The sequence below is a fragment of the Perca fluviatilis genome, chromosome 19 (assembly GCF_010015445.1).
Source record: "Perca fluviatilis chromosome 19, GENO_Pfluv_1.0, whole genome shotgun sequence".
Taxonomy (NCBI): Eukaryota; Metazoa; Chordata; class Actinopteri; order Perciformes; family Percidae; genus Perca; species Perca fluviatilis.
In genome coordinates this window covers 11,988,475-12,000,675 of record NC_053130.1, presented here as the reverse complement: position 1 = coordinate 12,000,675, position 12,201 = coordinate 11,988,475, and the positions used below count along the sequence as shown (strand labels likewise).

The 12,201-nt window shown below is 42.2% G+C and overlaps 1 protein-coding gene across 3 annotated transcripts in view; it reads left to right on the top strand.

Moving 5' to 3' along the window:
* Nucleotides 1-11,309, top strand: part of atl2 (atlastin GTPase 2) — an 18,312-nt gene extending 7,003 nt beyond the window's left edge. Inside the window, exons 2-16 of one of the 3 annotated variants that reach the window (XM_039783963.1) lie at nucleotides 1,219-1,385; nucleotides 1,774-1,986; nucleotides 5,788-5,919; nucleotides 6,026-6,130; nucleotides 6,228-6,278; nucleotides 6,360-6,416; nucleotides 6,739-6,831; nucleotides 7,199-7,337; nucleotides 7,447-7,574; nucleotides 8,493-8,549; nucleotides 8,636-8,707; nucleotides 8,960-9,391; nucleotides 10,222-10,236; nucleotides 10,553-10,881; nucleotides 11,184-11,280. In XM_039783963.1, coding sequence (XP_039639897.1) covers nucleotides 1,219-1,385; nucleotides 1,774-1,986; nucleotides 5,788-5,919; nucleotides 6,026-6,130; nucleotides 6,228-6,278; nucleotides 6,360-6,416; nucleotides 6,739-6,831; nucleotides 7,199-7,337; nucleotides 7,447-7,574; nucleotides 8,493-8,549; nucleotides 8,636-8,707; nucleotides 8,960-9,391; nucleotides 10,222-10,236; nucleotides 10,553-10,699 — 1,808 coding nt within the window. In that variant the 3' untranslated portion in view covers nucleotides 10,700-10,881; nucleotides 11,184-11,280. Of the gene's footprint in view, nucleotides 1-1,218; nucleotides 1,386-1,773; nucleotides 1,987-5,787; nucleotides 5,920-6,025; nucleotides 6,131-6,227; nucleotides 6,279-6,359; nucleotides 6,417-6,738; nucleotides 6,832-7,198; nucleotides 7,338-7,446; nucleotides 7,575-8,492; nucleotides 8,550-8,635; nucleotides 8,708-8,959; nucleotides 9,392-10,221; nucleotides 10,882-11,183 lie in introns of all 3 variants that reach the window. The other 2 variants (XM_039783962.1, XM_039783964.1) reach the window with 2 other exon arrangements.
* The last annotated feature ends 892 nt before the right edge of the window (nucleotides 11,310-12,201 follow it).

Sequence of the window (12,201 nt, the reverse complement as noted above, 5' to 3'; positions counted from 1 at the left end):
TGGCTCCCCTTCTAGCCACCCACAACATACCTCTCTGCTATAGAGGCAATTCGGTCAGTGCCTAAAAAGTATTAACTTTGGTACCCAGCCCTAGTCTTTTCCAAATTAGGAGTAACTTCTTAAAATGTGTTCTTGACGGTTGCTGTCTTGATGTGTCATCATTATAAAAGCAAATTCTGGTTTTACTTGTTTGACATAGATGACATTGCAGCAAAGTTTACGGTTTTGCCCCCAACGGCAACGGAAGGCGCCGTTGGAGGCAAAAAACACCATCGAGCAAAGTTTACTATATGCTTTATTAGTTTTCTTACTGTTCAGGTGGAGTATCCAGGGTGTGTCTCTCTTTTGTTCAGATGGGTAATTTGGGCTTTCTTTGCTCATCAAGGTTGAGCAATCAAATTGGAAGGGATGGGTCATGCAGGTTTGCCGAAACCTGATTTGTATATGATATTTGAATGAGCAATGCTTGATACCTGTTGTCCTACCTGTTCAGTGTCAGGTTTTTGGCCAAGGAAAGAGGATTGCCACTTTCAGTATACTTCAGGGAGTTTCATCTTAATCATTGGACTTTGTGAAATTGTGACCGATAATTTCACCAGTTCTCCAATTTTAATGTCCAACAATAAATCGATGAATCAATAAATCAATCTGCAGATAAATCAATGATTAATCGAATCAGCCCTAAAAATAATGCTACCAACTAAGACAAGTACTAGTCTGCATGCATTACAGTTTGTGGCTCAGCACACTTGCTTATACTGCAGTTATGTTACTGTGACATGAAAAAAGGAGTGTGCTTTAATTTTCACAGAAAAAAACACTGTCCTCCTAACTTCCTTTTCTTGTGTCCTTTTCCCTAGCCCTTTGTGATTTTCAGCACAAGGCTATTTTTGAGCTTGACCTAGATGGGTAGGCCAGAGTGGATAACGGTATTTAGCCCAGCGCAGAATGCTGGAGAGAGCTACAATTTGACCGGGCAGTTCACTTTCTCACGTAAACAAACTTATGACAATTATCTATTACTTTAAAAAAACGAGAAAAAAACTAAAGTTACATCTTACACAACCCCTTCGTCCACATTTGCCTCCTTCTCACTTTACACCCATTGTCAGTACATTAACATGCAGCATGATGCTATCTAACAAATGTAATTTAATCTCTCTCTCTCTCTCTCTCTCTCTCTCTCTCTCTCTCTCTCCTTTGTGTGGTTATCTAAAGGCTTGAGTGGTGTGGAAGATGTCCCCATTTTTCGGCATAAGCAGAGGCCTCCTTTAGCCATGTCCGAAGACCTGGAGGATGAATTGCTCCCCAGCACTACAGCCTCAAACTCGGGCAAAAATGCCAGCCTCGCCCCCTCAACAGTTGAAGAGACTCGGGAAGAAGAGGTAAAGTGTTACGATATTTTTTACGGTGTATATACTATATTCCTGTCCATTGACAAGCACGCATACCGTATCATCAAAGATTTATCTAGGAGAATCTTTTTTTTTGTCATTTTATACATGTTAAGGAAGAGAATACCCAAGAGTAGAACACAATGTGTGTGTATTTTAAATTTTAAAATCTTTGAATTCTAGCTGCATTTGCTGTACGTCAGGCTGCTGAATGTGGTCACCTTATTTCCCCCCAGACACTTTGTTTGCTGATCTCAGCTTTGTAAATTTCAGTTCCCTATCTCCTCCGTTAAACCTGCCTCATCATCAGTGTAATCACTTAAATGCTTTCTCGATGCCAGGGAAAAGCCCCTGATTGATTGCAAACTCATGTCTTCAGGATGTGGTAGAGGAAGAGAAGGCCAGGCCCATCCAGATTGTCCTGGCCAACGAGGAGGAGCACAGCTTTGAGCTGGACGCTGCAGCGCTGGAGAGGATCCTGCTGCAGGATCACGTCAAGGACCTGAATGTGGTGGTCGTGTCCGTGGCCGGGGCCTTCCGCAAGGGCAAGTCCTTCCTACTGGACTTCATGCTGCGCTACATGCACAGCCAGGTGAGACAAATACTGTGTTCTTTTATACTGTTTCTGGACATATGTTTGGTGTGTGCACCAGTGTTTTGTGTGTGTGTGTGTGCGTGTCGGCCCGCCCCCGCATTTGGGGTGTTGTTCATTTCGGACCCTGCACGCGCTGTAGAATGTTTTTAAGGAGAAAGTAGGCCTATCAACAGAAATAAAGTGTCGAAATTATCATCATTGGAAAAATACGTCGATAACAGCTTTAGAATTACGATGTTGATACATTTTCGATTAAACGTCCAGCCCTAATCTAGACAGAATAATATTTAACACCATGTGTGCAATGATACCACTTTCATTTTGAACACTGGGGCTAGTTTGAAATATAAATGTCAGTTAACTGATATTGTTACTGATATTAAAAAGATATTTGTCTGTGATGTGCATGTGTCTTCTCACAGGCTGGAACTGGGTGGAGTTTGTGGACTGTGAAAAAAGAAACAATGTTTTGTTTTGGATAACTTGATGCAATGATGTGGTTATTGGATATTCCTTTGATATTTATCATTTAACATCATTTCTTGATTAATCGAGTATAAAAGGTCACAAAATGGTAAAAACAATTCCACCACAATTTCCCGATATATTAAATTTAAAATAAGAGAAGACTAAAGAAAATATTAACATTGAAGAAGCAGGAACCAGTGAATTTTGACTCAAAACAATGAATTGATTATTAAAAAACAGTTGCCTATTCATTTTCTGTCAGTTGACTAATTAAAGAATCTATTATACTGTAGTTGTGATGCTTATTGCCGATGCAGACATCTTTTAAAAAGCACTGATTCTCTCACACCTGTCCTGATCTAGTACTAAATCCTACACTGTTTCTAAGGAGATAAGTTTACTTTATATATTTATTTTGGCATGTCATTGTTGGTTTGGCCATTTGTTCAGTAGCTGGTAAATTCTTCTTTTTATGAACATCAAAAGGGTGTAATCGGGTCCGTTTCAGAAAGCAGGTTTAATGAAAACTCTTAATCAAACCTGAGAGAGAGGGGTAACTCCAGCCCGTTTCAGAAGGAGCGGTAACTTAACCTCAGAGTCGAACCTAACCTGGTCGGGAGCAGGTTTTCTTCAAGAAACCTCGAGTTTCTCTCGGTCTCCTCCCTCTGACAGAGCGCGCTTTCATTTCCTCATTCATTCATTCATTCATTCAGTCTGTATCTGGCGCATTTTATAGCAGTGTTGTTGTCTGCATGAATAAAAAAACAGGGTTGGTTTATTAACTGTGTTAGGCAGATTATAAAACGTTTTTTTTTTTTTCCTCGAACATGGCATGTCCTTTTGTCGACCATCCCGTTGATGAAGAAGCTGTATTACTTCGCGGGAGTTAAACATACGTCGGGAGATGATATTGAGGCCCCGACTATAGATGCATTTTCATTTCCAGATAACTACCTATTTGAGAGGTATTGTTTTTCTTTACAGTCAATCAGATATGTAGATACCTTATCCGTCCTCATATCCCTAACATCCACCATCGTGGACATGCTCTTACATCCCAGCAGATTCTTGGTGTTGCATTATGTTTTTCTTTACAACATTGGTGACGCGGAGAATATTAGTAAAGCCACTGTATGCACAGCTGTCAGAAAAGTGTGCCTTGCTCTGAAACGTTGTTTTTTTTTTAAACGTTTTTGTAGTGTTCCTTGGACACAAACCAATGAGAGCCATTAAAAAGAATTAAATGATTATAAATTATAGTTTGGTTAATGACATAGTGCTGCAGCCTCAGAATAGGACCAGTAATATTATAGGTTACCTGTGATTAAATATGAAATGAATACACTGTCAATGCTTACGCATTGACTCGAGCAACAATTTTCTCCCACACCAATTCTAGCTATTTTGCAGCAGCAGACGTGTTGCTATTTTTAACCAAATTTAATAAGTGCTTCCTGTTTGCTTCCTGTTTGGTCTCCTACTGAGATACTTACATAACCAGGAGACTACGACGGGCAGCAAGGCGCATGAATAAGGCAGGGTGGTTCAACTGGTCTCAGCCTTCTGGGAAGGTGAACTTTTACCATAATTAGGTTTCATAATAAGAGTTTGAGAACTTTTCTACAATATTAAATCAGGTTCATCAAGTTTTGAGTTTCAGTCTAATACAGTCTAATTTCTCTGTGTGGTTACTGACCTTTTGAAATCATGTCTGTAAATACAAATGACACAAAGTGGTACGTTACATACCCAGACACACATTTTTGAGCATGTCCATCCAACAACTGTGTGACTCGCTCTGACAAACAACTAGTCCTTCAGAAGCAGCCAGGATCACCTTACACTCACTTGCGCACACACACTCTTAATACACACAACCGTAAAGACGGAGGAATGTTTTTCTCACAGCTGTTGGGCAGCATGAACGTGGGCATTCATGCAAGTCTGACTAGATCTGCACATGTTGACATTTTTCCCCAAACACTGATGCTGTTTGTTCAGGCTGTGGTTCTTTATATTCAGTTACATGCAGAAGTTAATGTTACAAATAGCAGTTGTCACTGTCGTGTGCTTCATCTGGTTGGTATTATTATTATTATTATTATTATTATTATTATTATTGGACTGCAGGTATTTGGTGTTATCAAATGACATCTTGCTCAGTCAAAAGATCCTGGTGAGGCATTCAGGGCAGATGTCATGTTGTAGAAACCAAGAAAGCAGTGTCTGTGCATATTTTGCCTTGCAAATGAGGTATTTGTTTGTGAGGCTTGTTTATACATTTCCTATTTGTGGTCAGTGGATCTCCTCACTTAACCGCCAGAAATCAAAACAAGGGCACAATGTGTTGCTTCAATTTGACCTTTTTGTACTCTGACAAAATAAATATTAAATCCTTTTGTTATAGTTTTGAGTCCAAATTATGCTGCAGTGCCACTAGTCTTGTCACCGTGGGAGTCGCATTTCATTCAGTGTGTCCCAGAGTGATCTGTACTCCAGTTCAACAATCATCAACATTGTACTGGTAGATTACATGTTAGTTATATAAGGCTCATCCAAATGTGGCCTGGTGTTGTTGGACTATAGTCTACCCTGTCACCAAAATCAATGCATTTTGTCTATTAGATGTGTGAATGTACAATAGGGCTGGGCCATACGGAGAAAATCAAATATCCTGATATTTTTGACCAAATACCTCAATATCGATACCACAACTATATTGTAGTGTTGACTATTGGAGCTTTCACAAAATATTTACACAATGAGATTTTTGATCAATAATCATCAGTAATGTGGATATAATGACTAAGTGGTTAAAGGCAAATAATAGAACAGTAACAACAGTCTGGTATGTTCAGAAAATCACATCACTTTACTGTAATGCAGCCTTTAAAACCAGGAAAAGACAACACTTATGCCGTATTACGATATCCAAAATCTAAGAAGATATCTAGTCTTATATCACAATATCGATATAATATCGATATATTACCCAGCTCTAATGTACAAATCAAATTTCATATTAATTTGGACAAGGGGTTTGGAAATACTGTGCTCTCAAGTAACACAATAAAAAATATAAAGCATGACTCTATAATGCAATACTTCAGTCCATTGACCTGTTCCTCTCCTCCCCTCTTTCTCTCGTACCATTATCTCTCTACCTCCTCCTCGCAATCTCTGTCTTCTCTTCCCATCACACGTTCCCTCATCTTTCCTCTTAAATCCGTGTGCATTTTCCCCTATTTTTCCTGTCCCAACCAAACTTCATCTCTTCTATTTCTCTTTCCTCTCATCTTACTGTCTCTTCCCTCTTCACCTCTGCAACAGGGCAAGCCGTGGATGGGAGGGGATGATGAGCCCCTGACAGGGTTTACCTGGAGAGGAGGCTGCGAGAGGGAGACCACAGGAATTCAGATCTGGAGCGAAGTCTTTGTGGTCGACAAGCCTGATGGCAGCAAGGTACACAGTTATCAAACAAACGATACGATAAGTCCTTTTTATGAGCTTCATGAAAAAATGTCACAGGTTGGCAGCATATTCCGATTGTTGCATCTCGTCCCAACAGGTCGCGGTGCTCCTCGTTGACACTCAGGGAGCCTTTGACAGCCAGTCCACCATAAAGGACTGTGCTACTGTGTTCGCCCTCAGCACAATGACCAGCTCTGTACAGGTGGGACTTTAAATGACGTCTTCTTGAAAATTTGCTGTTGCTTTTCTGTCTCACAAAATGTCAACCTGTATGTCTCATGTTGTTTCTTGGATTTCAGGTGTACAATCTGTCCCAGAACATACAGGAGGATGACCTGCAGCATTTGCAGGTTGGTGTCATATCTTCCACTCTTCCCAGGAGAAAGTGGCACCAAGTTACAGTAACTTTTTTTTTTTTTTCTCATATGTAGCTCTTCACAGAATATGGCCGGCTGGCAATGGAAGAGATCTACCTGAAACCTTTCCAGGTACTGACTGCTTCTGACTGTGTGTATGCATGTAGTCCTAATGAATGAATGCCATGTACCATTAAACATGCACCTTGTCCAGAAAATCTACCTACAGTGTACAATATGTGGCTGCACAGCAAGTCATGTATTTTTATAATGGTAATATTATTTATTATAATGAACCCTGTAACTGAAAACAGGAAAGGTATTGACAATAACAGTCAAAAAGTATAATATTGTATTAATATTGATCACTTTATGATTTATGGGAACAATATCTATATCTGTAATTTGTCTTTGTGTCTCATTGTGTCTCTGTGATGTTGGCGGTGTGTTTCAGTCCCTGATGTTTCTGATTCGGGACTGGTGTTATCCTTATGAACACGACTACGGACTGGAAGGAGGCAACAACTTCCTAAACAAAAGACTACAGGTGAGAATTTTATTTAAATAAAGTTGAAATTGCACTTTTTATTATTTTTTTTTTGTCGCGGCAGAAAATATTTTTCGACCCTGATATTTCTACACATTTTTGAAGATATTTATGCAGCAGGTCACACACTCACTGCTCCTTTCGAACACACCACACCTCGTTTCAAAGAGCGCCGACATACTTGATGTCATCGTCTGTTCAGGTGCGCGCAAATTTGCTTAGCACGCTGTGTGTGTGTGTGTGGTGTGTGTGTGTGTGTGTGTGTGTGTGTGTGCGTGTGCGTGCGCACATTCCACAAATCCGTTCACGACGAGAAGAAAAAGCACACACTTTCACTGTGTGAGTAAATAGTTGTCTGCCGCCTCAGGTGAAACAGAACCAACACGAAGAGCTGCAGAATGTCAGGAAGCACATCCACTCCTGCTTCTCCAACATCGGCTGCTTCCTGCTGCCACATCCGGGCCTCAAGGTGGCCACCAACCCTTACTTTGACGGCAGGCTGAAAGGTGAGAAAACGGGAACATGCACGAATAATGGAAGAGGTGTAGCTAAAGCGTGCTGGAATGAAATGTCATGTTTCAGAGGACCATCAAGGTGTGTGTTTGTGTGTTTCAGACATCGATGATGATTTTAAGAGGGCGCTGGCCAAACTGGTGCCTCTCCTCCTGGCCCCAGACCGACTGGTGGAGAAGGAGATCGGAGGGAACAAAGTCACCTGCAGAGATCTCCTGGAGTACTTCAAGGTCCTGCAGGATTTTCTTAAAGTCCAGTAGTTTCACACTTATCGGTCATAGGTCGATAAACAAAACCTCAAATTATACACTCTGCCGCCTAGTCTGCAAAAGCTTTAGGGTGAATAAACGACACACAATGTTTTGGGTTTTTAGCCGCAGTAGACATGTACATGTATGAATGGTTGTTGTTTTTTTAAAACACCACCTATGTGCAATATGTCCCTGTGAGTGAGTCGTAAAAAAGTTCTTACCAGGCTGTTAAATTCCTTTTGTGAGCTTTGAGAACTCCGACGCAAAATGAACCTAGGAGTTAATAACACATGTGTACCGAGTCGACAGTTCTCTGGGATGTGTTTTCATGCTAATCGAATGTGACCAGTTTTATCGCAAACCGCTTATTAGCTTATAAAGCTAGTTGTCAGGGCAAGGGTAAAGTAAAAAGAAATCGCTATTTCTATACCACTAACAAGGCTCAAAATAGCACCACACTTCCACGGTAGCATAATGAGGGTCCCTACATGTACACTGAAGCATTGAGAACGTTGTAAGTGTACAGACAGTTTATTAAAAAGAGTTTATAAAGACTGTACCGTTTGTGTATACATCTTGGGAAAACGGTCATGACCAGTCGAACGACGAACGCCATGTTTGAGCTATGTTACCGGCGTTCGTATTTTGAGCCTTGTTAGTGGTATAGAAATAGCGATTTCTTTTTACTTTACCCTTGCCCCGACTACTAGCATTATAAGCTAATTAGCGGTTTGCGATAAAACTGGTCACATTCGATTAGCATGAAAACATATCCCAGAGAGCGGTCGACTTGGTACACGTGTTATTAACCCCTAGCTTCATCTTGTGCCAGATTTCTCCTTTAACATTGTACAGGATGACTGGTGTGATAATCAGTATTATTGGACATTCCTGCAGGCTTACATAAAGATCTACCAAGGGGAGGAACTGCCTCACCCAAAGTCCATGCTGCAGGTCAGTTACTGTCTGAGGGCATCTTAAGTACGGGTCACACATTTCAGGTTTTATCTTGAATCTCATTGTTTTTTCCTGTTTGTCAGGCGACAGCAGAAGCCAACAACTTGACTGCTGTGGCGGGAGCCAAAGACCTGTACGGCAAGAAAATGGAGCTGGTAAGGACATGTTTGTCTTTCACAATCATTGTGAAGCACAATCATTTCAATAACCCAAAGGTTGCCAAAGACGAGCAGGCGTCATTGAGGGAGAGCATGGTGTAGGAAGCTAGCAGCACACTGAACAGAATTGTTAAAATCCCATAATATCTAATAAAAATCCTGCAAAATGGGGCCTAATGACTATCTAACGGGAGTTCCCTTGAGTCTTCATCTCTTCTGTCAGTCAAACTTTCTTCCTGTCACTTTCAGGTCTGCGGTGGGGACAAGCCATACATTGCCCCGGCCGACCTGGAGCGCTTCCACGAGGAGTTTCGCGAGCACTCGGTGCATTACTTCCGCTCCGTGAAGAAAATGGGCGGCGAGGAGTTCTGCCAGCGCTACCAGAGCCAGCTGGAGTCCGAGCTGGACGAGACCTACACCAACTTCTCCAAGCACAACGACGGCAAAAACATCTTCTACACAGCACGCACACCTGCCACGCTTTTCGCAGTCATGTTTGCCACCTACGTGGTGTCCGGCGTGACGGGCTTCATCGGGCTGAGCACCTTAGCGGTGCTGTCTAACCTGGTCATGGGCGTGGCGCTGCTTTCGCTCTGCGCCTGGGCGTATGTGAAGTATTCCGGAGAGTTTCGGGAGTTGGGAACGATGATAGATCTGGTGGCCGAGACGCTCTGGGAACAGGTGGGTCGTCGAGGAGGTGTGTGTGTAGTGTGTAGTGTGTGTGTGTGTGTGTGTGTGTGTGTGTGTGTGTGTGTGTGTGTGTGTGTACTGTGTACTGTGTACTGTGTGTGTGTGTGGGTGTGTTTGTCTTGGTTAATCTACACGGTGAGAACAGATATTGTGTAGCAGGAAATAGGTTTATTTTAAAGATTTTGCCTATTTTGAATTGGCTTAAGGGTAACACTTTAAACAATTAGATGGCTACATTTGTAATAGCTGTTATGGCATTTAGGTACTAAGCTTGAGTGACATCAACTACCTTAAGCTAGAACACTTAAGGTTTTTAAACAGACAAGGTGTGGAAATTAGAAATGTGTCGGATACTAATGCAGATATAACCTCAAATGTAGTTTCCCATATCAGTTTGATTAGTTATTATTAGTTTGATTGGTGTTGCTTTATTATTTCTAGGTGATTTTAAAAGCCAGAGAAACGAGATCCATCAGTTTTTATTTCCTTCGGTTCACTGCATGTTTATGATTGGCTTCACATGCTATCATCCATCTCACACACTCTTAATCACTTTTCAGTGCCCCCCACCCCCTCCACTCTGAAACCTAATCAGCCCCTACTTTCATTCGCTTTCATTCTTCCTTCAGTTGTTGGCCTGCAGACTCGGCCCTCAGGAGCACAGATATGAAGTCAGAGGGGGTTTCCGTGTTCCTTATCTACTGTATTTTTGAGTTTCATGAATGTTTGGGATTCACCACAAACGCAGAGCCCTCGTGTCTCCTCTGACGTCTCCCTCCTTCCTCTGCTTTTGTGTCTCTTCCTCCCTCCCTGCTTTACAGAAGACGGTCAGAAAGGTGAGCGGTGTCGGTTCCCATTTCTCTGATCTTCTGCCTGCCGTATTTCCTTTCCTTTTACTTTCTCCACCTGCTGCTACCAGTCTCCCCCTATTCTTTTCATTTGTTTGGTTCAACATCTACCAAGTTTCCTCAGGCTTTAATCTCTCCTTATCTTTTTGTTACTTTTTTTTTTTATTATTATTTCTGCTTAATCTCTTCCCCAAATGTCTGGATACATCTTTCTCATCTTTTATCCCTCCTGCTCCAGTGTTTGTCTCGCTGTCAGTCTTAGTTCTTGTTTTAACTCTCCCGTTCCTCCCTGCTGTCCTCTCAGGTGTTTTCCAAACTTTTGGAGCCTGTCAGGAGCCGCCTGGCTTGGCCCGTCTCTCTCCTCCCTTCATTCCCACCAGGAGCGATGCTGGGACTCCAGGCTCTGTCTCCTCTCAACAACAACAACAACAACTACAAGAAGATGAACTAGCTACTAGCCCGATTTACAGACTGTTAAACTTCCTTCTCATATCCACACTTCCTTTGCTGGCTTCTTTTTATTGCTAACGTTCAGTCCAATGGTGCTGGATTCTTGTACTTTAACCCCTGGACCCCCTCTGAACACTGGCAGGCCAGGCTCATCTCAGGATCTCATGGACGCCTGCCCAAATGGTTTTGAATCATCTTTGATGGCTGATTTCTTTTTTTCTTTAACGTTTTTCTTTTTCAGTTGAAGCGGTTTTGTTCAGTTGGGTTGTGAGGCTGGGGTTTTGTTTCTGTGGTTGCCATTCTGGAGACTACATCCTGTTTTTGTTTCTTTAGTTTACCTTAAAGTATTTCTACCCTAACCTACTTTCTTTGTTCCTTTGTTCCCTTTTATATACGGTATACAGTGTGGTTTTTTTGTTTTTTTAGACAAGTTAACTTGATTTGTTCTCACACACAATCCTCTTTTTGTCTCCCCTCTCCCGCAGGTTTTGAAGCCACTAAGTGAACATTATATGGAAGACAACGTCCGACAGACGGTGGTTAACTCCCTCAAAGCCAGCTTGACAGAGCAGAGCTCACAGCACACCAAGTTAAAGACTCACTGACGCCCCGTCATCTTCATCACCCTCCTGCCCACTCGCTCAATGTGTTCAATCCTAGAACAGTGAAACTAGTTCAACACCAAAGCTGACCCTCTTTTATCCCCCTCCAAACGTCCATCATCACACCATCGCTGCCCCAATATTTGCTTTTGTGGACCTGTAGGCTTGCCGGCTGCCCTGCTCTTCGTCGCCCCCTAGTGCCTCAGAGCAGAAACTGCAGCTTCATGAGAGGGCCCAGCAGACGAGCCGGTGGCGACGCCTCTTGCCAAAACGGGACCTAAAGGACTGTCATCTTCTCCAGTGTGCCATGCTGTGATAGATGTGTCTTGTGTTGTAGGCTCACACACACACACACACACACACACACACACACACACACACACACACACACTCACACTCACACTCACACACACTCACACTCACACACTTGCTGGTAGCAGACTGCACTCGCTTCAGGATTGAGCTGTAATTCAGGGAAAACTGACACCGCCGTAGGCAACTGTTGTCAACAATGGATGCAAACTGAAAACACTTTTCTGTGCATTAATCGTTTTGTCTTACAGGCCAGAGCTCAGTTTACTTTCTCTTCAGCCTGTTTGTTAACGTTTCCTACAAGCACAAGTGATAATCGACTAATAATGAGGTGATTTGTCGTGCTCGTGTCTTTTGTTATTTCAGTGAAATCAGGAATACGATTGTATTGATTCTACTGAAGTGGGAGTAAATCGAAAACCCCGTCACAGACAAGCTGGAGAGGCTTTATTTTATTTTTATTTTTTAACCGTCACGGTTCCAGTCTGTCCTGGTGAATTGATCCGTCGTCTTCTACAAACCTGAACTGGAAATGAATCCAAACTGTATTTTTCCTTCTTCTGACACCACTAGTCCACCTGGCTGTCTC